The 27,630-nt window shown below is 33.7% G+C and overlaps 2 protein-coding genes across 18 annotated transcripts in view; one reads left to right on the top strand and one right to left on the bottom strand.

The window, feature by feature from the left end:
* Window positions 1-27,630, bottom strand: part of LOC129745252 (complexin) — a 588,611-nt gene that overhangs the window by 501,855 nt on the left and 59,126 nt on the right. The gene's annotated exons all lie outside the window — the stretch shown is intronic.
* On the top strand, window positions 734-27,630 carry LOC129745245 (nose resistant to fluoxetine protein 6-like). The gene is made up of 7 exons (XM_055738194.1): window positions 734-751; window positions 1,374-1,556; window positions 1,707-1,852; window positions 15,956-16,211; window positions 16,292-16,965; window positions 26,562-27,239; window positions 27,324-27,630. Exons 2-7 carry the CDS (start codon window positions 1,391-1,393, stop codon window positions 27,501-27,503), a joined length of 2,100 nt encoding a protein of 699 aa, XP_055594169.1. The 5' UTR covers window positions 734-751; window positions 1,374-1,390; the 3' UTR covers window positions 27,504-27,630.

Raw genomic sequence — 27,630 nt, 5'->3', positions numbered from 1 at the left:
AAAATTGTCAAAATTGTCAAAATTGTCAAAATTGTCAAAATTGTCAAAATTGTCAAAATTGTCAAAATTGTCAAAATTGTCAAAATTGTCAAAATTGTCAAAATTGTCAAAATTGTCAAAATTGTCAAAATTGTCAAAATTGTCAAATTGTCGAAATTATCAAAATTATTAAAATTGGAATCTAAATTGTGGTCTTAATATTGAATCATTGGTGTTTTCGTCCTCTTTATGCTATGCTATGACATCATTTTTTTCGTCTTTTGTGCAAAAAATGTGAATGCCAAAAAGCTTGATGACTTTTATTGTTTGAATTTATTTCCATGAAAACAAGCTTAATTTTATTGCTGCAGAACAAGACATTGTTAAATTCTAAAGGACCTCTACTTCACCCTACCGGTTCTGGTTTTCCCAACAACATCAATATTGTTGTTTTAAAGGTGTAATTCAGTTAATTAAACAATTCAGTAAACCCACACCATCAGCTCCTCGTTTATCGTTCATTGTTGCGGATAATGTGTATAAAATATATACGCTGCGCCGCTGGAAAATTGAAACCATATACAAATCTCTTGAGGCGACGACTACGCGCGTTTTATTTTGCGTCCCACCAACGCAAACGCCAGCCAGCATTCAGCGCGTCGGATTTGGAAAAGTGAAACTGATCTTGCATCCCGCGCCGAAGGAAGAAGGCGTCGTCGTCAGTCAGTTCCTCGATCCGTCGATCAGTAGATCGCGAGGCGTCGCTTCGAACGTACGAATTTCCACATCAATCTCGCAAGCCCGGAGCTTGAGAATATTCAGACAAGGGCCAGTTTGGGTGAAGTTTTGCGAACGGTCTAGATTTTTCTTATCCTAAGTCAGAAGGGTTGATGTTTAAAGGGTGGGATTAAGTGAGAAGGAAAATAAACAAATTAAATTGAAGGGAAGTTAACTATGTTGTGCCTTCGGTCTGGGGCAGATCGGAAGGAAGAACAACTGACTTAAGTTGGAAATCAACCAAGTCAAATGCATACTGGAGGGCCCTGGCTAAGTGTGAACTTGTGCGACCTTTGGCGATGCTAATTAGAGAAGTTGCAGCAGTGCAGAGCTGAGTGCGCGGTGCGATAAGCCTAAAACGCTTGAAAATTCCTTTATTGTGTTATTTTTTATTTAAAAAAAAAATCAAAATTTTAAAATATTACTTCAGAAATTTTTTTGGGTAAAATTTGTGACATCAAGGTGAATTGTTCGGAAAACTTTCGACAAAACTGAATAATATTTTAAAGATTCAAGGAGTAACTATAATTGTCGATATCTACATCAATTCCTCTCATTTCCTTGGATTACTGACCAAAAAAAATACAAACTGTGATAACCCTGTGTGAGAAAAATAGTCTTTTTCTCGTGCCATATGCATAAATGTCGTAACGGAGAACAGAAATCAACACAAATCAAGTCCAAAATGACAACCTCGCTAAAATTAACGGTGCCTAAATTTTCGCCATGGAAACTGCTGCTGCTGATGGCCACATTCTTGGAACCGGTCATTTTTGTCGGAGGTGTTGATTTTATCGATTGTAAGTGGTTTAAACCCGCCTCGTGTTCTGGGGTGGACGTGAAAGGTTGCATCCTAATGTGTGATTATTTGTGTTTTTTTTTAATCTTCTACTTCCATCGGATCCGGAAACGGCGCCCATTTATCAACGGCACATCACCTCTTAATGCAGTCGCGGAATATGATAAGTTTCCGAAAATTTTCGTCTACGATCAGTTCGAGGAGTGCCAGCAGCTGTACAAGGCGGATTACGCGTACTGTGTAGTGCATGCCCGGATACAGCCGGATGCTCAGTCGCAGCTGTGGCAGAACATTAGTGTGAGTACTTGTTTGGAAGAAATTTAAATTTTTGAATTGCAAAAATTTTTTAAAAAGATCTATGTTTTTTGAAAGCACTTTAGAAAAGTTGAAAAAAGTCAAAATTTCCCCAAAATGACTACTGTGTATGTTTTTTTTACTAACTTCATTGGAGAAGTTCATGTTTAACATCATTTACTTATGTCAATATGATAAGATTAAAATTTAGAATAATTGATTTTTATCCAAAGCTTCGAATTCCGAATTCATTTAAATATGGGACCCTTTCTTTCGTTGATAGCTAAGTTCCTACTAATCGGATCTACCAAATTTTGACAGTGTTGTTTTCCGTGTTTAAAGTATCCTGTCTATTTTTTTAAACTCACGCATTTTTGAATTACTTATTGAAGATGCAAGTGAAAAGACAAAAATAATTGTGCACAGTTTCCTTCAAAAATCATCAATAGGAAATGAGAGTTGACAAAACGGTTCTTCTAACCGAAAATTACTATGCGTGAGTAGTGAAAAAGTATGAAAAAACTGTCAAGATTGTCTACAAAGTTCAAAAAAATTCAGGGAAGTTAAGGCTTATAGCAGCATTTGAAATTATGAATAAGCGAAAAATTTAGAAAGGTTTGCTGAAATATCCAGCAAATTTTTCTCAGAGAGGCTTGATGTGTTGCCCAGCAATCAGTCATGCAAACAAAATCCCAAACAAACATTTTTTTGCTAGCTCCAGAGCACGTTATCTATATTGTGAAGTGGCAGCCAAATGAGTCATATCGAATTTTGAAAACCGGCCATATACATTTTGTAGATTGGCCCAAAAAACTGACCTATGAAAAATTTCAGCTCAATCGGACTCGATTAATGGTGTCTCAAACTTTCGGTTTATTTACCCTCCAAAATCACCACAGAGGGAGACCAAAAGAAATAGTCAATACTGAAATTTTAATGTTGATGCCTTATGACCTGAAAATGAATGAAACGTCGAGATATGGTGTTATCTCGAAAAAAAAATTTTGAAAGTCGATTTTTGAACAAAATTTTTGTTTCCTAATAACACCAGATCTCGACAAATCATGCATTTCTCAGTCGTTTGACATCAAAGTTAAAATTTCGATTTTCCCGATTTGTTGCCTCCCTTGGTGATTTTTGAGGGTAAAAAAATCAAAACTTCGAGCGCTTGGAGTCACCCCTAAATCAAGCCCGTCCGATTGAGCTGTATATGGTCTGTTTTTATAAATTTGATTTTGAAATTTTTCCCCTGCATCCGATGCCACCCTACTGTAAAACCGGTGCAGAGCTAATTCTGGATAAAAATTTTTGAAGGATAACAAAACTTCAGGTAAAATAAGTTTAAAAAAAGTTTCAGCGGTTGAACCCTGTAACATCTCTGCTCGTGTCAAGGTAGGCCTAGTAGAATCAAGTATATATTACTGATTGTTTTGCGAAAAATATCATGATTTGGCAAAACTTTGATCCTGTAGAAAAAAAAAACTAAATTTTAAATGTTTTCAAAAGAATGAAAAAGTAGTCTTGTTTAAAAACCTCTCCAGCAAAAATTTGTGTAGCAATACAGCACTTACCTACAAAAGTGAAGGCAGTCAACAGACATAAATTTCACTTATTTCTGAAGCGATAAAAACTTCTTCAATTGGGCTTTTTCCGACACCTTATTTATACCAATCGGTAGCATGAAAGAGAGCGCAAGATTTTGTTCTTAAAGGCTTCAAATCGTTAATTTTATAACACGAGAAAAACAATCAAAATCTAAATATAAATTCCTCATTCGTTTAGCATCACTCGCAGAAGAAGCAAAAGTGGTGTGTGAAAAACAAAAGTTCGTTTTGTTGCTCTTGTTATTCGGGTTGGTATACCGTAAAGGGCTTTCTCCGATGTGCTATTATCGGGTAGCGAACTATACGGGAGTGAAATATCCATCACCGTGCGCTGCTGAATCGTTTTTTTCATCACCGATATCATCACTCTGGCTTAAGACAATAGGCTCTGGTGCCGTGCGGCTGTGCCGTATCCCAGCCAGCAAACAAAGAACCACGTTGTTGGTTCAGCGGGAGGTTTGATTAGAGTGGTTCACAAATAACTACTCGTTTTTTTCCAAAAATATATTTTGTTTTTTTTTCTTTTGTTTTTTTTTTCTTCTTCCTCACTTTATTGCCTTATTGTTATTCTTTTGGTTATTATTATAATTTTATTATTATTATTATTTTTTTTTTAATTAACTTATTTATTTATTATTATTATTATTTTTTTTTAATAATTCTTTTTCTGGTTTTGCTCTCCGCTTACACCCATTACATCGGAAAGTTACCGACTAATGGATGACGACGGCGAGGCAGGTAAAGATCCTCCCTTTCGGGAGGATATCGGTTCTGAGGAAATACTTTCCGAAGAAATTGTCCCTGAAAATGAGGGCTTGGCTATGAGCATGTCGGACACGGAAAATACCGACCCCCCTCCTGCTCAAACATATACCCTATCAATTTCCCCTGTCCCATTCATGTTTGGCAGCCCCCATCCCCACTCAACGAATGTAATACCCGCATCATCAATTTCACCTCTAGTAAACAGTCCCCCTGTAGATCATGAAAGTGAGCCAAAAGCTACCCCTCGCCGTCGGGTTTACCAACCTGAATCGACGGGGCCCTGGGTAGTTTATATCCGGTCCAAAATGAACGGGAAATCACCTAATGTGATTTCCATCGCTCGAGACCTCGACAGATCTTATCCTTCCATAATCAGCTACCAGCCGATGAGACCGCACAAGATGCGCATTGTTGTTGGTAGCCTGAAGGAAGCAAATGCCATTGCTTGTGACCCGAAGTTTACGATCGAGTATCGCGTTTACGTTCCCGCTCGTGACGTGGAAATCGACGGAGTGGTAACGGAAGAGGGTTTGACCGTCGATGATCTGGTGAAGTCCGGGGTTGGCCGATTCAAAGACCCTGGCCTTCCCACGGTCAAGGTGCTGGACGCGCGTCAGCTAAAATCGGCACAAGGCGAGGGGGAAGAGAGAACTTTTTCCCTGTCAAACTCTTTTCGAGTTACCTTTTCCGGCACTGCACTTCCTGATTACGTTGCGATCGGGAAGGTTCGTCTACCTGTGAGACTTTATGTGCCTTCGGTTATGTTCTGCCAGAATTGCAAGCAGTTGGATCATACGGCCGCCTACTGTTGCAATCAGGCACGCTGCTCTAAGTGCGGGGAGAAGCATGCGGAAGCTTCGTGTGAAATGCAAGCAGTAAGCAAGTGTTTGTATTGCACAGGCGAGGAATCTCATGCTCTCTCGGCGTGCCCAAAGTACATATCGCGCCGGGAAAAAATCAAGACTTCTTTGAAAACTCGCTCTAAAAAATCATATAGAGACATGCTGATGAAGTCTTTGCCAATCGTCTCAGAGAACCAGTTTGGCCTTCTAAGTGAGTATGAATCCGAAGGGGAGGATCCATGTGAAGGAACATCAGCTGGGCCATTTGTTAAAAAAAATGTTTCACAAGCTCCAAAAAGGAAACGCACAACTAACACACAACCCCGATCAGCTGCCAGCAAAGTTAATAAAACAAAAAATCCTCAAAGTGGAAATAGTTATTCTACCCCTCCTATTCAGAGACCTCCGGGTTTTAATCCGTCCCCGAAGGACTTCCCTCCACTTTCTGGTAAGTCAAAACCCCAGACTTCCCTTCAGAATTCAGGACCATCAGTAGCAAACAGGAATGCAACAATACCCGAAGAAACTGCATCTGATCCATCGTCGAACAGTTTGCCCAGCTTTTCGGCTGATGGTAAGATGAAATTTTCGGAAATTGTTGCGTTCATCCTAGACTTTTTCAGCGTACCAGCAGGATGGAGGACTATGATTAATATGTTTGTCCCACTTTTGAGAGAAGTCTTGAAAAAGAAAGCTCTCTCTATGACCCTCATCGCAGAAGCAATTTCTTTTGATGAATAACTCGTCCACTGAGGTAAGAGAAATTGTTTCTGTATTGCAATGGAACTGCAGAAGTATTTTACCAAAATTAGACTCCTTTAAAGTATTGGTACACAATTTGAATTGTGATGTGTTCGCTTTATGCGAAACTTGGCTCTCTCCAAACATAGATTTCAACTTCCATAGCCACAATATTATTCGCCTGGATCGAGATGAACAAAGAGGGGGTGGCGTTCTTTTGGGGATCAAGAAATGCCACTCTTTCTATCGTATTCCACTACAACCATCTCTAGGTATTGAAGTCGTCAGTTGCCAAGCTAGAATTAAAGGCCAAGACCTTTGCCTAGCCTCGGTATATATTCCGCCAAATTCAAGCGTGAGCGGGAACCAATTGGCGAATATTATTTCACTTCTCCCAGAACCCCGGCTAGTTCTGGGAGACTTCAACTCCCATGGCGTGGGCTGGGGTAGCTCACGTGATGATGATCGTGCTAACATTATTTATGAGCTGTGTGACGACTTCAACATGACTGTCTTAAACAATGGGGAAGTGACTCGAATTAATGGATCCCAATCACAGCATAGTATTTTGGACCTTTCTTTAGCTTCTTCCTCTCTGAGCTTGGATTGTACGTGGAAGGTAATCCAAGACCCTCAGGGAAGCGATCATTTGCCTATCAATATTTCTATCACCAGTGGTCGTAGTCCACCCGGAGAGATCAATATTCCTTATGATCTCACAAAGAATATAGATTGGAAGAAGTACGCATCGGGTGTCATTGATGCCATCGAGTCAACAGACGAACTGCCTCCGGAGGCAGAGTACAGTTTTATTTCCGGGACAATTGTGGACTGTGCAATCGGGGCACAGGTCAGACGGAATGACAATTCGACGATACAGAAACGGCCTCCCACTCCGTGGTGGGATGGAGACTGCTCACGTGCGCGAGGAGAAAAGTGCAAGGCGTTTGTTGAGTTTCGCAGAACCGGATTGCCTGAAAAATTCCAACGTTACTTGGCCTTGGAACGCAAGTTCAAGAACTTGATCAGGGGCAAGAAACGTGGGTACTGGCGGCGATTCGTGGATGGGTTATCTCGAGAAACGTCTCTGCACACGCTTTGGAAAACGGCACGAAACATGCGAAATTACACACCTTCGAACGAAAGTGAGGAAAGCTCGAGTCGATGGCTGACACAGTTCGCGAAAAAGGTCTGTCCGGACGCAGTACCAACACAGAAAATATATCGGAATACAGAGAATAGTCCCGAAACGGAGGATCAATTCTCGATGGTCGAACTTTCACTTGCGCTCTGGTCTTGTAACAATTCTGCTCCCGGACTGGACAGAATCAAATTCAACTTGTTGAAGAATCTGCCAGATACCGCTAAGAAACGCTTGTTGAATTTATTCAATAAATGTTTAGAGATGAACATTGTTCCGCATGAATGGAGACAAGTGAAAGTCATCGCCATCCAAAAACCGGGAAAACCAGTTTCTGATTACAATTCGTATAGGCCGATTGCAATGCTCTCATGTCTCCGGAAATTGCTCGAAAAAATGATTCTCTTTCGGCTGGATAAATGGGTTGAATCAAACAATCTGTTATCAAGTACACAATTTGGATTCCGTAGAGGCAAGGGTACGAACGACTGTCTAGCATTACTTTCATCAGACATTCAATTGGCGTTTGCCCAAAAAGAGCAGATGGGGGCAGTATTTCTGGACATCAAAGGGGCATTCGATTCGGTGTCCATAGAAGTGCTATCTAGTAATCTTAACTCTTGCGGACTTTCACCAATATTGAATAATTTCCTTTATAATCTGTTGTCTGAAAAAATCATGCATTTTAGTCATGGAGAAACCAAAGTTGAACGAATTAGTTACATGGGTCTACCCCAAGGCTCATGTTTAAGCCCCCTGCTATACAACTTTTATGTCCGAGAAATCGATGCTTGTATGGCACAGAATTGCACGCTAAGACAGCTTGCGGATGACTGTGTTGTTCATATCACAGGTAAAAAAGGCACTCAAATTAAACCTCCGTTACAAGAAACTCTAAATAATTTATCACATTGGGCCAGGAATCTAGGCATCGAGTTTTCGCCTAGTAAAACCGAGTTAGTAGTTTTTTCAAGGAAGCATTCCCCACCTCAAATAGAGCTCCTTATGATGGGTAGAACTCTAACTCAATCTCTTAGTTTTAAATATTTGGGTGTCTGGTTCGACTCTAAATGCCTCTGGGGAAAACATATTAGGTACTTGACACAAAAATGCCAAAAGAGAATCAATTTTCTTCGAACGATTACTGGAACCTGGTGGGGTGCTCATCCACAGGACCTCATCAGGTTATACCAAACAACGATACTGTCGGTCATAGAATACGGAAGCTTTTGCTTTGGGTCAGCCGCGGATACCCACTTGATTAAACTAGAACGAATACAGTATCGTTGTTTGCGTATTGCCATGGGTTGTATGCAGTCGACACATACGATGTGTCTCGAAGTACTGGCGGGAATAATGCCGTTGAAAAATCGGTTCTTCGATCTATCGCTACGTTTCCTAATTCGAAGTGTAACTATGAATCCTTTGGTGATAGAAAATTTGGAAAGGCTTATGAATATTAATTCGCAAGTAAAATATGTAAACAATTATCATACTTTTAGTCAGTTAGAAATAAACCCTTCTTTGTTAAATTCGGACACGAGTCACTTTTACCCGATCAGTAGTTCCTTAATAAAATTCGATCTGTCCATGACCGCTGACATCCGTGGAATTCCAGATCACGTCCGACCCAACGTCATTCCTTCAATCTTTGCATCAAAAGTACGTGAAATTGATCCTACAAAAATGTTCTTTACTGATGGTTCTAGAATCGACAACGCGACTGGCTTCGCAGTGTATAATGAGGGCTTTGAAGCTTCGTTCAAGCTTCGAGAGCCATGCTCCGTTTACACTGCTGAGCTAGCCGCTATTTACTGCACCTTGGAACACATTCGCACACTGCCCGTAGACCACTATTTCATCTATTCGGATAGTCTCAGCTCCGTTGAGGCGATTCGATCGATGAAACTGATGAAGCGCTCTTCCCATTTTTTGCTGGAAATTTCAGGGATATTGGGCGCTTTGATCGAAAATTCGTACAGGATTACCTTAGCTTGGATCCCGTCTCATTGTCTTATTCAAGGCAATGAGAATGCGGACTCATTGGCTAAGGTGGGCGCGTTACAAGGTGAAATCTTCGAGAGGATAATAACTTACAATGAATATTTTTCAATACCTCGCACTTTAGCGATTAACGCTTGGCAGTCTAGCTGGGAGAATGGCACAAAGGGACGTTGGCTCCATACGATTATCCCTAAGGTTCCGACGAAGGCATGGTTTAAGCATTTTAACATGAGTCGCGATTTCATTCGCGTGGTTTCTCGGCTCATGTCAAATCACTGCCGGCTTGACGCGCATTTGTTTCGTATACAACTAGTTACAAGCAATGTTTGTGTTTGTGGGGATGGCTACCACGACATTGATCATGTTGTGTGGACGTGTGAACGGTTTGATCGATCGAGGGCTTGGCTACTGGATACCCTTAGGGCCCGATGTAAACTACCTGGTGTTCCAATTCGAGACATCTTGGCAAACTTAGATTTAGAATATTTGTATCCCATCTACAAATATCTCAAACTGTCTGACTTGGTCGTTTAGTCCTCTTCCCCTCTGTCTGTACTCTATCTAATGCTCGTTTCGTCTATTTATTAGAACAAACTTTCATCCGACGGGTCCTACAACACCACATAGAAGGCTGGCCAGGAAGTCGAAAACCCTGAGGTAGCTATCGAAACCACAGCTACAGGAAGCCACCACCGGACCCTAACGGAAACTGTTCTTGGAAGTGACCCCAGTTAATCCCCTTTCCTTTCCTATAATAAGTTGAATTAACAGTTGAGTAGCCGCGACGATTACGGCCCCCCTCTTACTAACCCAAAGTTAGGAAAAATACTCCCGGCACATAAAAACTTTATAAGTAAAATGCCTTAATAAAACCTTTGTAAATAAAAAAAAAATAAATATAAATTTTGACCAGATGTAGAAAATCGCTTATTCAAGCATCGCAATAGACTTGGACAATACCAAACGATGAAAATTCGACTTTTGCGAGAGAAATGGGGATGTTCTCTTTGGAAAGGTCCTATTAAAAAACAACCAACATATTATTTTTCTTCCAGTTCAAAAAATAATCTTTCTCCCATCATTCCACAATCAAATATTTTATATTTTAATTAAACAATGCCGTCAAAAAAAATTTTTAGCATCAAACTGAGATATAAAAGTTTAAAAAGTACAAGTTTTTGCTAAAAAGTCCCATAAAACTGACGAACGCTTTCAAATATAAGCAACCTCTGCTAGAGAAAAATGTGCACATTTTGTCTTCATACAAATGCTAAGAAGACATATTTCTAGTTTGAAAATATTCACAAAAGTGAGAGCCAGAATATTGTAATTTTAGACACATTCTATCGTTTCAATGCAGTTGCGTTCAAAATAGAAGGAAATCGTGCACAAACAGCGCACAAACTTCCAACTTTGAAAGCCAATGCCATTTCCCTCACGGTTAATATTTTTTCGTGAAACTTCCACACAAGCCTGATAAACTTATAAACTCTTCATTCAACGAGTTTCCAACATTTTGCGGGCACCAGGAAGAGAGATACAGCTATATTAGTAAATGTGGGGTAAATTGAGATTGTCTCACAAAATAAGCTGTAACTTTGTCAAATAATACGTTTTCATCACTAAATTTGAAGAAATTATGTATCTCTAACTGCCCGCAAAATGTCGAAAACTCATTGAATGAAGAGTTTATAAGTTTATCTATCTGAGCTATGTCAAACTGGGGGAAAGCCATCTGAGAAATTATCAAAAAAAAAAAAAAAAAAACCAGTCACCATAGCTTTCCATGTGAAATATCAATTCGAAAACCAATTTAAAATTTTAATTTTTTGAAGATTTTCAAGTTAAATTATTGCATAAAATTCTTACAGGTCAACTACTGCAATGTGTACCAAGTTAACTTCTGTGTTACATCTCTTATTGTGTTGCAGTCGGGTGGCGGAATTTTTTTTTCCTGATTTATGGTTTAAAAAAAACCCACATTAGGCATCTTAAGCGTATCCGTGTATCTTTCACTGTAGATCGTACAGGAGAATGCTGATAAATATTGCTTTATACTTTGATTATAATTTATTCAAATTTTTTTTTTTAATATCCAGGCTTGCCCATAAATCCAATAAAGAATTCAAGATTAATCAAATCTGGCCTGGATGCTCAGAAATTGTTCAAAACTTTCCGGATTTTGACCGGATTTATTCAAATAACTTGCTTAATCAAATAAAGAATTCTGATTTTTCTTTGAAAATTTCAAGATTTTATGTTCAAAAGCGATTTTTCATCAATTCAAAATGAAAATAAATTTTTGTTCGATCCATACGATACGATTTTAATACTGTTCCTACCATTCAATGAAAATATTAAATTTCAAGTTATTTTCTTTCATTTTCTATTGTATGTTTTTGGCCTTGATTTTGTTCACATTTGCCGTTTTTTTTTAATTTTCTCCTAAAATTGTCCTGATTTGCCCAAGGTTAAAGCACAGACGGCTAAAAACCATCGTACTTTTTAAGAACTATTTTGAAGATATCTTGCTCAAATTCGACTTTCATATATTTCGATATCAAATAAGCAATTTCATATGGCTTGGCACCAGTTTCGACGTGTTTTTTGCCAGATTTCAGAAGAACCCATCTTTTTGGTGATAAACACCCTTGATGCGACAAGTCATCTGATGTCATTTCAGTAATTGGTGATTTTTTTTTAATTAGTGAAAATAAAATGAAAAAAGATTTTGTAATACATCATCTGGTTGGAAATAATCGACTCAAAAGCATGAAAAGCATTAAAATGGAAGCTATAGAAGGAAATTGAAATAATTTATTTTGTATTTTCATTAAAAACCCATCAGTATATTCGACTGAATATTCGGCCTAATATTTGTGTGGCCGAAAAGTTGAAAAGGTCAATATTCGGTATTCGGTCGTTCGCCGAATACCACTATTCGGTACATTTCTAATTCAAACAAAATATAGTTTGTCTAAATTTTCACTTTTGTTGATAGGAATTCACTTCTGAATATTAAATTTTAAATGAAATCAACTCATTTCCAAAGTTCTGGTTTTATGTTATCAAAATCCAAATTTCAGTTCTGTTTTTTTTTATATTACGGATAAGGCTGCTAGCGGTTTTTCGATTTGAAATTCCAAAGTTTCCCCCGGTTTTCCCCCGGTTTTTTTTCCCGGTTATAAATGATGATTTTTCCGATATTTATCATACTCGGTTTTTTTGTTTTTTAAACTTAATCATGGTGGCTTAAAAAAGGCCTCAAATTTCTAACAATTGTATCCCAAAACTTGTTAATTTAACGAAAATGGCATCTATTCTTTGTTTGCTCCACAATTTCAACAACTTTGCACAAATTAGTCCGATCAATTTGATTTTGAAACTAAAATGTAGTACTTTTCAGCCACTATAAAATTTCCTAGAATTTGTATAGAATTGTAGAAAAATGGTAGAGTTTGTATAGCAATATGTAGAAAATACATCGAATCAAAACATCAAATCGGCTTGTCAACTTGAATGGAGGTTTGTCTTATAAAACTTAAAATCATTTGATTAAATGAAAATATTTATTAATTTTCTGTATGCAGTTATTTTTTTTTTGTACAAATCCAAGAACATGTTTTAGAGAAGCATATTTTTTTAATACAAAACAATAAATAACTTTAGTAGTGCCCCAGTGTCATTTGAACATAAGATTCGTGAAACTATAGAAAATTCTGTACAAAATTTTTACATAAGACACATATTCCAGCGTAGGAAACTTTTATCAAAAGTTTAACCTAGGAAGAATGCAAAACAAAACACTTGGGACATATGCTTCGTTCCTCAGGTCAATTCAAACGAAATACACCACAACAACATTGAAAAACTAATATTTTTATTCTAGTGAAAAAGAAGTGCAACTCTACTTAAAAACTGACTTAACTCACTTATCAAGGTTCGACGTTAGTCCGACACTAGATAACATAAAAGATTGTTAAGTAACAATCTCAATGAAATCTACGCTGAGAAACACTGAAATTCTACACGCCAAATATGTACCTATCAGAAACCACTGGACCAAATTATACGAACTGGGTATCACGTTTTGTGTTTAGTAGTTTTGTCGCTAATAGTTTCATCATTAAATTTATAACATTTGAGTTATACTTGTAAGTCTAGCACACTTGCGGAGAGCGAAAAAAATGAAATATGTCATATTGCTCCGCAATTAGTTAAAAAAGCGATTCAAACATCGTTTGTTCACTAATGAACTTTTTTTTTGTTTCGATTATAGTCGTTTTACCATCTTTATGGCATTCGCGACTTTATCAACGTTACAGTTGGCGGATCGTTATTGAAAAACTTATCCGCTACAACTGTGTTCGATGTTTACTCTTGGGCTCGAACTCGCAGACATCGGCTCAGGAGACAACAGACTTGCCAACTGAGCTATATCACAAGCCCGTTCACTAATGAACGAAAATATGTGAGACTGTCAAAAACTTCTCTTAAATTTAAAAATAATTTTAACAATGGTTTCAAAATTCCGGAAAAATTTTCATACATGAAAACTTTCCGTTGTGAAATGCCGAAATTCCCGATTTTTCCCGGTTTCCCGGTGACGCTGTGAAATTACAAAGTTTTTTCTGGAATTTCCGGTTTTCCCAGTTTTCTAGCAACTCTGGGATTCTGTATTCGTCAGTATCTTTAGAAGAAAAAAAACGAAAAGCTGTTTATATCGACGCAAAATATGGTTTTGCATTTCATGCAAAATTTGATTCATTATTTTTCAAACTAATAGGTATACATTCTATAATATTTTTTTCAAATATGAAAAAAAAATAAATCAAAAACCATTCAGAATTTCCGTTTTTAAATCCAGATTCGAAGTACTTAAAATCATTTCTTATGCAGAGTTAAAACATTACAAAGCTTCAAAATCGTGATCCGGAATTGAAAACTCAGAATCGGATTCTTCATTCAAAATTCTTTTTTTTTTATTCAGATTGCAAGTAGGATAAAAAATAAATAATTCAAATAGAAAATTCAGATTAAAACCTAAAATATCAGAATTAAAATACTAGATTTATGATTGAGGACTTTGAAACAAATTTGAATTTCGACTCATATTTAAAATACTGATCTGGATTTTAAATTCAGGAACCTTTTTTGTACATTTCAAAAATCGTATTAAAATTCAGAAACAGATCCCAAATTCTCAAAAAAAAATCTCATATTGAACTCAGTTTATCACATCATGAGATAGTTTTTTTTTTAATGTTCGATTCTCATTGAAAATTAGAAAAATCGAGCAATAGATGTACAAATATTTACATTTTTCAATGCCGTAAAAAACTTTACCCAGTATGACGCATTGGCTTGATAATATCACCTACAAACTTTATATTGCTTTTATTACCCTATTCCAACACTGTTGGCGAAAAATTATTTTTCGGACAGTCACCAAATTAAAAAAAAAATTATAATTCAGTTACCAGAATTGGCTCAAACGCATCTAAATGCAAATCAAAGATTCACCTTTTCAAATTTAATTTCAAAATTTCATCCATCCATTAATTTTTATGATTTCAGCTAGTAAAATTTTTTTGTAGTGGTTTCACCCATAAATGCTGCATACATTACACCGCTGCTTTTTCGATGCCTTTTGGGTTACCAAGCATCAGTTGAAAACTTGAGACGATTTGATTGATTCCTGAGTTAGCGCAAGGCGTTTCAATTTTACAGGAAATTTGTACGGAGGAAGAAAATTTTGCACATTAAATCATCCAGGAAATTCAAATAAATTTAAAATGAAGTTAGTCTTTGATTTTTGGTTTTGACTATTCTTTAGCTTCATTTTATACTAACATGATAAGCTGCTAAGAATTTCATGAAAAAAGTAATAACCATTTAAAAAAATTCTGAATCCTTTGAAAAGTATCCAAAATGACAGATTTTACTTGCTAGAGCTTTTAACAATTTCATGAAATGTTTTTGAAAAGGTTATATAAATCAATATAATTTATTATTTCCATCCTACGGCTACACAGCTTTCAAGTAAGCTGACAAAAACGCAAAAATTAAACAAAAAAAATTTTGATAAAATAATAATTTACATAGCATCGGATATCTTCTCTGGGGTACAATTTAGGTTTGTGCTTTGTTCACATGAATTGTACTGCAAGTATCGAGGTATATTTTTCAACCAAAGTTGATTTTTCTGGAACTTTCAGTACACCTCTGGTGTACTGAAAAATTTTATTTTCCCAAACAAATTTCCATACAAAATTATAACTCGTTGCGCTAGTTCAGGACTGAATGGACCACTTCAAAATTTTTAAGTTCTGGCAGCAAAACCAATCAAAAAAGTTATGGGAAGTGTAAAAATTGAAATATTTGAAATTTCCATACAAAGCTTGCAACGGTCTAATGCAGCATTCTTATGTTTTTTCAATAGAAATATTTTTGAAAGAAGTGAAATATAATATTTAACTCGAACAAACCAAAAATAACTGCAATTGGCAATTTATGCGTTAAGACATAACAAATATATAAAAAAAAACTATAAATTTAACTATAAAACGTTTTCATTTGATTTTTTATTAAAAACAAAAATTGTTGCAAATAACTCCTTTTTCATAGAAGGGTGAAAATCGCACGATTTTGTAAATTTAAAATTAACTGGTGACTGTGCATTGACAGAAGATGTTTCTTATCACAAAATCTGTTCTACTCATTGTCGTAGATTCTATCGAAATGCAATACGTACGTACTTGTTAGAATCGACTGCATTTATACAGATCTTAAGAGGCGGACTAACAGAAAGCCAATTGATGCCTGATAATTAATTTCCATTTAAAGTTTGCTATCAATTATTCATAAATCACACAGTCATCAAACTTCCTCCAAGACTTGATTTAATTTAAAAAATCACTCGCAATGCAGATCACCTGAACGGCCCCGATTTATATACGTACTAATCTATGAACCTGAATATTTCGTTCCTTTCTCTTTCACAAAATAGATTTTTTCCCGGGACCCAAGCCATTACGATCACTCGCTGTTAGAATATGGCATTTGCATACAGAACTGTGAGAACCGGTTACGCAGCCTGGGTCGACTTTCGGAAAACCAAACCCGTCAACACACATCGGAACATTACGCTGCAGTGGCCCGGGAATGCATCAACCTGCAGCTGAAGTCTCAATATCAGCTGGAAGTGGAACGGCATGTTCAACTCTACCATTGCTACAGTGAACAAACCGATAATCCACCAGTGGGTACGACACAAATAACAAATCATTCATAGAACAACCCCCCATTTTAACCCTATGACTTTCCCAATTTCCCAATTCAACAGACGCCTTGGAGGTTCTTTTCGCCCTTTTGTTGGTGATACTTTTTGTGGCCGTGACAATTTCCACCTGGTACGATATGTCGCTCTGTTCCAGGTTGGGATTTTCGGAGAAGCATTTCTCGCAAGCCCCGAAGAGCAAACGGGAACGGGTGCTGGTTTCGTTTTCATTTCCAAGAAATTTGAAACGGTTGACCGAGTCGGTCGATGGACAAATTCGTCAGGACCTGCAGTTTCTGGAAGCTTTCCGATTTTTCCAAATGTTCCGGGTCATCATGCTGCACGTTTTCATCGCCCACAGCAAAGCTCCGCAAGCAAATACCAACTACGTCGAGTTCACCCAGCATGTGCCATTCATGATTTTCTACATTGCCGAGTTCCAGAACTACATCCAGACGTTCCTGTCGATATCCGGGATGCTGATGACGATAAACTTCCTGGAACACGTAAGGAAAAATCCCGACTACGATGGGTCGGTATTTTGGGACAAGCTCAAAACGCGACTCAGCCGTTTGCTGCCGGCGTATTTTTTCGTCGTGTTTATGGAAGCTTCCGTGGCCCGGCGCTTCATGGTGGGACCCATTGGACATCACTTCGTGGGCGAGGGACAGCAAAACTGCCGCGACTGGTGGTGGGCCAATCTGCTCTTCATCAATAACTATATCCGGACGGATTCGCCGGTAAGTGTGGGAAACTGGTGTTTGCTCTGTGAGCTGTCGATGTTTGATTGTTCAATTAAGGGGGGGGGTAGGGTCTAACGGATATAAAAAAACACAATTTTCACGATTTTTTTCTAGAGCTATCGTTCAAACAAATGTATTCAAATTTTTTGCATTATACAAAGCATTGTTAAAAGAACATTTAGTAATTTTTTCGTAGAAAAATATTGAAAAATGAGCCGGTGACGGAGCACTTTCGAGGATGCCTTTTAGAAAACAGGATTTGCGGTGGACACTGTATCTAAGCACAGAATCATCTGAAGTCAAAAAATCAGAGCAAAATATTTTTATTAGATGTTTTTCTAGACCCCAACGTTTTTATTTAACTTAAAAATATTTTTATGAAATTTTTGTGGCTGTTTGAAGTAAAAACTACGATTTTTCACTTAAAAATCGGCCATTTTTCACCTGTAAAATCTCCCCAAAGTAAAAAAATCGAAAAAGAAAAACGTTGGGGTCTGGTATTTTATATGTAGAAAATATGTTCCAAATTTGAAAAGAATCGGATAAGTAGTTTTCAAATGACGATGTCCACGGACTTTAAAAATGTGCTTTCGAGAAAATCGCGTTTGAAGTTTCTGCTCTTGCTTGCTTGCAGTATTAGATAGGAGGAGATAAAGGCCTATAACTTCTTCAGTTTTGCTTCAATTGACTTGAAAATTTGACACAACATTCTTGAAATGTTTTACAATAAGAAAATAAAAAAATAAAAAAATCGATTTTTTGAAAGTGTTAGACCCTACCCCCCCCTTAAGAGATTCCTCAATTGTTGGGCGGATGGAAACGAACGGGATTTTTCAGACAAACTTTATGTGATTACTCGGTCTCTGTTAAAAGTTTGAGGAACTATTGGTTAAAGAGGGCATCAACCTGTGATGTTCCATTTTTTTAAGATGCGGTGTGAGAAAAAACAACAACAGTGATGTCAGAAAGTTTTGATGCAATTTCATAATGTACCACTTTCCGAACAAACTTCGAATTTATCCTACACAAAATTGTACTGGAATTTTCGTGATCATTGATAAGTAAGGAAATACTCATTTTAATCCAAAAACTAATATTTTTTCGATAACAGCTTCGTGAAAAGGATTAAAAAGAAATGATATTATCTAAAAATTAGAATATAGCGCCTTTAAGTATGCCATGAAAATAGAGTTGAAGATGAAATATTTGAATACCGTAAAACGGGGTAACATTGATCACCGGGGTAGCTTTGATCCACTTGATTTTTTTCCACATAATCATCAAGAACGAAACCTAAAGTTAAAATATTTTAAAAAAATTTTCAATGTTTAAAAACATATAAGTTAAATTTCAAATTGGGAAAAACTTGGTTTATTTTTAAAAATTTCGAATGCAAGTAAAAATTTTATTTCAGAATCTTGAAATGTCTATTTTTCCGAAGACTCGCAAACAAACACCTTTCCTGATGTTGTCAAAGCGTTAAGAAGCAGCAAGTTGATTTATGTGAGCGTTCAACTTTATTCCTTAGTTAATGTATAGTTTTGGTGTAGTTTTTGTTGTAGTTTGAGGTAAATTTTTGATATTGAATGGTAAAGTTGAAAGCAAAGTTTTATAAGATGTTAAAAAATTTAGCCCCTTAATTTATGCAACATCATTGTCCATCTTTCGATTATGATTGTTTATCGGGCTTAACATAATAAGGACCGCGATGTTGTTTTTTTAACCGCGAATCTAACCGAAATCTAAACCAAGACACACCTAAATTCAGCACTGCACTGGACCAAAAGTTACAAATTTAGTATATTTTAGCCACCGTGCTCAATTTTGAAGATTTTCATGATTAATTTTATATCATTTAAGTTTGTTCTGAACTGCTTTAGAAATTTATAAACAAACGTTTGTTCTTTATTTCTTTATTTGTGACACTTCCTTTAACTTTTTTACTTTTGCTGCCACAAATAGCAATAAAAAGTTTTGACGCGATCCATCCAGTCCTGAATAAGCGCAACGAAATTTAATTTTGTATGGAAGTTAGTATCAGAAATTTTTCATTCAAAAATCGCCAGACATGTACTGAAAGTTTCAAAACATATAACTTCGGATGTAAAATATTTCTGGATTCTTACAGTACAACTCCTGTCAACAAAGTACAAACTGAACTTGTACCCCAGAAAAGCTATTCGATGTCATAAAAAAATTGTGATTTTTTTTTTTAATTTTAACGTTTTTGACTGCTTATCTGAAAGCTGTATAACCTAGGATGAAAATAAAAAATCTGAAAAAACTGCTTAGCATAGCCACGAAATTGATTGATTTATATAACCTTTGCAAAAAAATTTCATGCAACTATTAACAGCTCTAGCAAGCAAAGTCTGCCATAATTAAATACATTTTATTGATTGAGATTTTTTTTTTTTTGAAATTGTTGTAAAGTGTTATCAATTCATCACTCATCAGGAATAGGGTTGTTTCTTCAAATTAACCAAAACTTCTGCAAAGCAAGTGTAAGATTGTTGCATTGAGTGTGAATTTGTGAGTAAAGATTGGACAATAATTATAATTGAATTTCTTAAAGTCTGAGGTTTCAAAGCTTCATTTTGGTCCAAAACATACCCAAGATGTTTTCTAGAATTGAATGTAAAGTTTACATGAGCAAATCTACATGCGCAACTTTTATGCGTGTATGGGAAAAATTTATATTTCAATCCAAAATAACTTTTTTCTACTACAGAACTAAGCCATGCAATCTTCTTTGTGAAAATTTAGGTTTTTTTTTAAAGAGATTTGAAACGTTGCCTCAAATTATTAGCTGGCGAAAAGGGGGACCATTTTAAGCATTGAAAATCAAACAACGTACTAACAACACCACATCAAGCCAAGCAAGGTACCGTAAACTGGGGTATCTTACAACACTTTTCAACTTCAATGATTTCTAAAATTTTAATGTCCACCGAAAAAAGTACTGCTTGTGCATCAAAAGTATTAAGGTTGATGGTACATCATATTGACGTATTCAGAAAAAATAATTGTTTCACTAGTTATTTTTAAATTTATAAAAACATGCGAGTTTCTATCCTACTAATAAAAAGGGGAAAGTTGCAACAAATTCAGTTTATAATGAAAAATCGAATGAAAATGTTTGAAAATTTGTAGTTTTTGTGATACATTGGTAATAACATAACGCATAAAGCACCAATTGCAGTAATTTTTGGTTTTGTTGGAATTAAATTTTACATTTTTTCTGTCAAAAATGTGTTTGTAAAATGTGTCAGCATAAGGCTGCTGACATTTTACTCCCATATGTTTTTTTCGATGTCTTTTGGGTCGCCAAACATTGGTGTAAAACTTGGGATGATTATCAGCGTATTAAATCATCCAGAAAATTCTTATATGCTTAAAATAAAGTTTGTAGTTAATTATTGGTTTTGCCCATTCTTAACCTTCATTTTTTTTTGCAAATATGAGAAGAAGCAAAGTTTTTCTTAGAAAAAGTTAAAACCATTTCAAAATGATAAATCTGAATTCAATAAAAATTATTTAAAAATGACAGGTTTTGTCATTTTTCTTGCTTCTTATCCTATGGTTAAACAGCATTTAAATGAGTAAAAAACCCAAATATTAAAAGAATATACTTTGAAATATTTTTGTCTGTATAACATCGAATATCTTTTCTGGAGTAAAGTTAGTTTTAAGGTTTCTTCACATGAAATGTACTGCAAAAATCAAAGAACATTGAAAATCCAAAGATATATTTTCTGAATGAAAAATTGACATGTAATTTTTAAAACTAAACGCACTTGTTCAAAGTTTGGAAAATTTTATGGAATTGAGTATAGTGTTACTCGATTAAACCTTATGCTTAGATGTTATTCAACCATAGAGTTTTGCACGTTCCGCTAAGCTATAGCTTATTTAAAAATGTAAGAACTGAGAACAGTTTTCTGATAGTTTTTAAAAAATTACACTCATAGGGGAACCCCTGAGTAAACAAATGCGGTGTGTTTTAAGCAAACTCAGTCTCTTCATTCAAAACATGAAATATAAAAGTTCACTTTTTATCGAAAAAAAAAAACAATTCTTCGATATTTGAAAGTCAAAATCTGCATTTTTTTTTGTCATTTTAAAAAATCAAATTCAAGCCATTTTTGTCATTTTTGTTTATTCTGCAAATTTTGTGTTTTTGAAATCCTTGTAATTTTTGTCATTTTAAAGTTTTGTAATTTTTGTAATTTTTGTCAGTTTGTTTTGAATTGCTTTTTTGTGTTTTTTGTCATTTGTATAATTTTTGTAATTTTTATAATTTCTATCGATTTTGCCATTTTTGTCAATTTTGTATTTTTGTTAATTTTGCCATTTTTGTCATTTTTGAAATTTTTGTCATTTTTGTAATTTTTGTCATTTTTGTAATTTTTGTAATTTTTGTCATTTTTGTAATTTTTGTAATTTTTGTAATTTTTGTAATTTTTTGTAATTTTTGAAATTTTTGTAATTTTTGTAATTTTTGTAATTTTTGTAATTTTTGTAATTTTTGTAATTTTTGTCATTTTTGTAATTTTTGTAATTTTTGTAATTTTTGTAATTTTTGTAATTTTTGTAATTTTTGTAAATTTTGTAATTTTTGTAATTTTTGTAATTTTTTTAATTTTTGTAATTTTTGTCATTTTTGTAATTTTTGTAATTTTTGTAATTTTTGTATTTTTTTGTATTTTTTGTAATTTTTGTTATTTTTGTAATTTTTGTAATTTTTGCAATTTTTGTAATTTTTGTAATGTTTGTAATTTTTGCCAATTTTGTCATTTTTGTTATTTTTGTCATTTTTGTCATTTTTATCATTTTTGTCATTTTTGTCATTTTTGTCATTTTTGTCATTTTTGTCATTTTTGTCATTTTTGTCATTTTTGTCATTTTTGTCATTTTTGTCATTTTTGTCATTTTTGTCATTTTTGTCATTTTTGTCATTTTTGTCATTTTTGTCATTTTTGTCATTTTTGTCATTTTTGTCATTTTTGTCATTTTTGTCATTTTTGTCATTTTTGTCATTTTTGTCATTTTTGTCATTTTTGTCATTTTTGTCATTTTTGTCATTTTTGTCATTTTTGTCATTTTTGTCATTTTTGTCATTTTTGTCATTTTTGTCATTTTTGTCATTTTTGTCATTTTTGTCATTTTTGTCATTTTTGTCATTTTTGTCATTTTTGTCATTTTTGTCATTTTTGTCATTTTTGTCATTTTTGTCATTTTTGTCATTTTTGTCATTTTTGTCATTTTTGTAATTTTTGTCATTTTTGTCATTTTTGTCATTTTTGTCATTTTTGTCATTTTTGTCATTTTTGTCATTTTTGTCATTTTTGTCATTTTTGTCATTTTTGTCATTTTTGTCATTTTTGTCATTTTTGTCATTTTTGTCATTTTTGTCATTTTTGTCATTTTTGTCATCTTTGTCATTTTTTTCATTTTTGTCATTTTTGTCATTTTTATCATTTTTGTCATTTTTGTCATTTTTGTCATTTTTGTCATTTTTTTCATTTTTTTCATTTTTGTCATTTTTGTCATTTTTGTCATTTTTGTCATTTTTGTCATTTTTGTCATTTTTGTCATTTTTGTCATTTTTGTCATTTTTTTCATTTTTGTCATTTTTGTCATTTTTGTCATTTTTGTCATTTTTGTCATTTTTGTCATTTTTTTCATTTTTGTCATTTTTGTCATTTTTGTCATTTTTGTAATTTTTGTAATTTTTGTAATTTTTGTAATTTTTGTAATTTTTGTAATTTTTGTAATTTTTGTAATTTTTGTCATTTTTGTAATTTTTGTAATTTTTGTAATTTTTGTAATTTTTGTAATTTTTGTAATTTTTGTAATTTTTGTAATTTTTGTAATTTTTGTAATTTTTGTAATTTTTGTAATTTTTGTAATTTTTGTAATTTTTGTAATTTTTGTAATTTTTGTAATTTTTGTAATTTTTGTAATTTTTGTAATTTTCTTAATTTTTGTAATTTTTGTAATTTTTGTAATTTTGGTAATTTTTGTCATTATTATAATTTTTGTAATTTTTGTAATTTTTATAATTTTTATAATTTTTATAATTTTTATAATTTTTTATAATTTTTTGTCATTTTTGTCATTTTTGTCATTTTTGTCATTTTTGTCATTTTTGTCATTTTTGTCATTTTTGTCATTTTTGTCATTTTTGTCATTTTTGTCATTTTTGTCATTTTTGTCATTTTTGTCATTTTTGTCATTTTTGTCATTTTTGTCATTTTTGTCATTTTTGTCATTTTTGTCATTTTTGTCATTTTTGTCATTTTTGTCATTTTTGTCATTTTTGTCATTTTTGTCATTTTTGTCATTTTTGTCATTTTTGTCATTTTTGTCATTTTTGTCATTTTTGTCATTTTTGTCATTTTTGTCATTTTTGTCATTTTTGTCATTTTTGTCATTTTTGTCATTTTTGTCATTTTTGTCATTTTTGTCATTTTTGTCATTTTTGTCATTTTTGTCATTTTTGTCATTTTTGTCATTTTTGTCATTTTTGTCATTTTTGTCATTTTTGTCATTTTTGTCATTTTTGTCATTTTTGTCATTTTTGTCATTTTTGTCATTTTTGTCATTTTTGTCATTTTTGTCATTTTTGTCATTTTTGTCATTTTTGTCATTTTTGTCATTTTTGTCATTTTTGTCATTTTTGTAATTTTTGTCATTTTTGTCATTTTTGTCATTTTTGTCATTTTTGTCATTTTTGTCATTTTTGTCATTTTTGTCATTTTTGTCATTTTTGTCATTTTTGTCATTTTTGTCATTTTTGTCATTTTTGTCATTTTTGTCATTTTTGTCATTTTTGTCATTTTTGTCATTTTTGTCATTTTTGTCATTTTTGTCATTTTTGTCATTTTTGTCATTTTTGTCATTTTTGTCATTTTTGTCATTTTTGTCATTTTTGTCATTTTTGTCATTTTTGTCATTTTTGTCATTTTTGTCATTTTTGTCATTTTTGTCATTTTTGTCATTTTTGTCATTTTTGTCATTTTTGTCATTTTTGTCATTTTTGTCATTTTTGTCATTTTTGTCATTTTTGTCATTTTTGTCATTTTTGTCATTTTTGTCATTTTTGTCATTTTTGTCATTTTTGTCATTTTTGTCATTTTTGTCATTTTTGTCATTTTTGTCATTTTTGTCATTTTTGTCATTTTTGTCATTTTTGTCATTTTTGTCATTTTTGTCATTTTTGTCATTTTTGTCATTTTTGTCATTTTTGTCATTCTTGTCATTTTTGTGATTTTTGTGATTTTTGTGATTTTTGTGATTTTTGTGATTTTTGTAATTTTTGTCATTTTTGTAATTTTTGTCATTTTTGTCATTTTTGTCATTTTTGTCATTTTTGTCATTTTTGTCATTTTTGTCATTTTTGTCATTTTTGTCATTTTTGTCATTTTTGTCATTTTTGTCATTTTTGTCATTTTTGTCATTTTTGTCATTTTTGTCATTTTTGTCATTTTTGTCATTTTTGTCATTTTTGTCATTTTTGTCATTTTTGTCTTTTTTGTCATTTTTGTCATTTTTGTCATTTTTGTCATTTTTGTCATTTTTGTCATTTTTGTCATTTTGGTCATTTTTGTCATTTTTGTCATTTTTGTCATTTTTGTCATTTTTGTCATTTTTGTCATTTTTGTCATTTTTGTCATTTTTGTCATTTTTGTCATTTTTGTCATTTTTGTCATTTTTGTCATTTTTGTCATTTTTGTCATTTTTGTCATTTTTGTCATTTTTGTCATTTTTGTCATTTTTGTCATTTTTGTCATTTTTGTAATTTTTGTCATTTTTGTCATTTTTGTCATTTTTGTCATTTTTGTCATTTTTGTCATTTTTGTCATTTTTGTCATTTTTGTCGTTTTTGTCATTTTTGTCATTTTTGTCATTTTTGTCATTTTTGTCATTTTTGTCATTTTTGTCATTTTTGTCATTTTTGTCATTTTTGTCATTTTTGTCATTTTTGTCATTTTTGTAATTTTTGTCATTTTTGTCATTTTTGTCATTTTTGTCATTTTTGTCATTTTTGTCATTTTTGTCATTTTTGTCATTTTTGTCATTTTTGTCATTTTTGTCATTTTTGTCATTTTTGTCATTTTTGTCATTTTTGTCATTTTTGTCATTTTTGTCATTTTTGTCATTTTTGTCATTTTTGTCATTTTTGTCATTTTTGTCATTTTTGTCATTTTTGTCATTTTTGTCATTTTTGTCATTTTTGTCATTTTTGTCATTTTTGTCATTTTTGTCATTTTTGTCATTTTTGTCATTTTTGTCATTTTTGTCATTTTTGTCATTCTTGTCATTTTTGTGATTTTTGTGATTTTTGTGATTTTTGTGATTTTTGTGATTTTTGTAATTTTTGTCATTTTTGTAATTTTTGTCATTTTTGTCATTTTTGTCATTTTTGTCATTTTTGTCATTTTTGTCATTTTTGTCATTTTTGTCATTTTTGTCATTTTTGTCATTTTTGTCATTTTTGTCATTTTTGTCATTTTTGTCATTTTTGTCATTTTTGTCATTTTTGTCATTTTTGTCATTTTTGTCATTTTTGTCATTTTTGTCTTTTTTGTCATTTTTGTCATTTTTGTCATTTTTGTCATTTTTGTCATTTTTGTCATTTTTGTCATTTTGGTCATTTTTGTCATTTTTGTCATTTTTGTCATTTTTGTCATTTTTGTCATTTTTGTCATTTTTGTCATTTTTGTCATTTTTGTCATTTTTGTCATTTTTGTCATTTTTGTCATTTTTGTCATTTTTGTCATTTTTGTCTTTTTTGTCATTTTTGTCATTTTTGTCATTTTTGTCATTTTTGTCATTTTTGTCATTTTTGTCATTTTTGTCATTTTGGTCATTTTTGTCATTTTTGTCATTTTTGTCATTTTTGTCATTTTTGTCATTTTTGTCATTTTTGTCATTTTTGTCATTTTTGTCATTTTTGTCATTTTTGTCATTTTTGTCATTTTTGTCATTTTTGTCATTTTTGTCATTTTTGTCATTTTTGTCATTTTTGTCATTTTTGTCATTTTTGTCATTTTTGTCATTTTTGTCATTTTTGGCATTTTTGTCATTTTTGGCATTTTGGGTATTTTTGTTATTTTTGTCATTTGTCCGAAACTAGAAAAATCGAGATTTTTTATTTTGATCTCAAATTACCTAAAAATGCATGAATCCCTTAGGTTTGGTATTATCTCGAAAAATTAAAATGTTCTAAAAATCGACTTTGGAAGACGTTTTTCTGAAATTCGGCCGTTTTCGTTGTAGAAGTTGAACTCCCAGAACGTTGAAGTTTATATAGAAGTTTTTTTTTCCGGTATTACACCCGATCTCGTCGTTTCATGCATTTCTAAGTCATTTGGCATCCAAATTAAAATTTATATTTTTCTAATTTCCTCCTCATGGTGATTTTGGGGTCAAAAACCGAAACTGTGAGCGCTTTGAGGCGCAATCTGTTAAGAGATTTCTTTTCATTGAGTTGAGAAAGTTTGAATCAAACAATTATTCCGATACATATATAAAGCTGTCAAAACTGATTGATAGCAACGCTGCTTTTTTTTCACCATCCATTTCAGTGTTTGATCCCGATGTGGTACATGGCCGTCGACATACAGCTGTTCATATTTGGCATGCTGGCCATGCTGATGATTTGGAGGTGGCCCCGAACGAAGGTGCCATTTTTTGTGCTCGCCTTCGCTTGCGCTGCAATTATCCCGACTTTCACCAGCTACTTCAAGCGTCTGGCTCCGGTAATGGAAAGCAACATGAAGATCGCAAATCGATATAATCGGGCCAACGATTATCAGCTCAGCATCTATTTCCCGTTCCATCAAAACATTGGCGTCTACAGCTTTGGGATGCTGGCCGGCTTCATCTATCATCGGCATCGAGATTCGAAAAAAGAAATTTTGCGCTCGCCCCTCTTCCGGATCCTGTTTATGGCTGCAACGGCTTTGTACGGTTTTTGCATGATCTCCGCATATTGGGCAGTGATTCACAAAAACGATCTCAACCGGATAGCGTCGGCCGTTTATTCGACGCTCTTCAAACAATCGTGGGCCATCGAAACGACGCTCATCCAGCTGGCACTGGCACTTTGCTCGACGCACTACTGGTGGAAGAGAGCCTTCAGCCATTCATTCTTCGCCGTGGCCGGAAAACTTTGCTACAGTTTCTTCCTCATCCACTTCACCGTCATCGAGATGATCTACGGCCAGGCGGCAGGCCCAATTCACTCGAACGAGCGGCTTGTGGTAGGTTTACTTTAACCTCCCTCCCCCCGATTCGTTGAAAACGAGATAAAAACTAATTAAAATTTCTTTCTTCAATCAACACAGGCCAGCTTCTGTGTCGAGATCTACATGTGGACGATCATGCTGGGGCCGGCATTGGCCCTGCTCGTTGAGCTCCCTGCCTCGGCCGCTCTCAAAGAACTGCTCGATCGGCGGAAAGTTGGTCCGATGGTGGTGGGCGATAGCAATGGTGAAGTCCAGCGATCGCCTAGCAGCGGTCACTAACAACTAAGTAACGAGAAACGAAGAGGTGTGGCCGCAGCCGGTTCTACGACAATTACTCACCCTTACGTTCTCAACAACAACAAACGCAGCTTTGCTTTAATTAGATAACAATTACCCCTTTTAATTT

The sequence above is a fragment of the Uranotaenia lowii genome, chromosome 1 (genome assembly GCF_029784155.1).
Source record: "Uranotaenia lowii strain MFRU-FL chromosome 1, ASM2978415v1, whole genome shotgun sequence".
Taxonomy (NCBI): domain Eukaryota; kingdom Metazoa; phylum Arthropoda; class Insecta; order Diptera; family Culicidae; genus Uranotaenia; species Uranotaenia lowii.
This window is presented reverse-complemented; position numbering and strand designations above follow the sequence as displayed.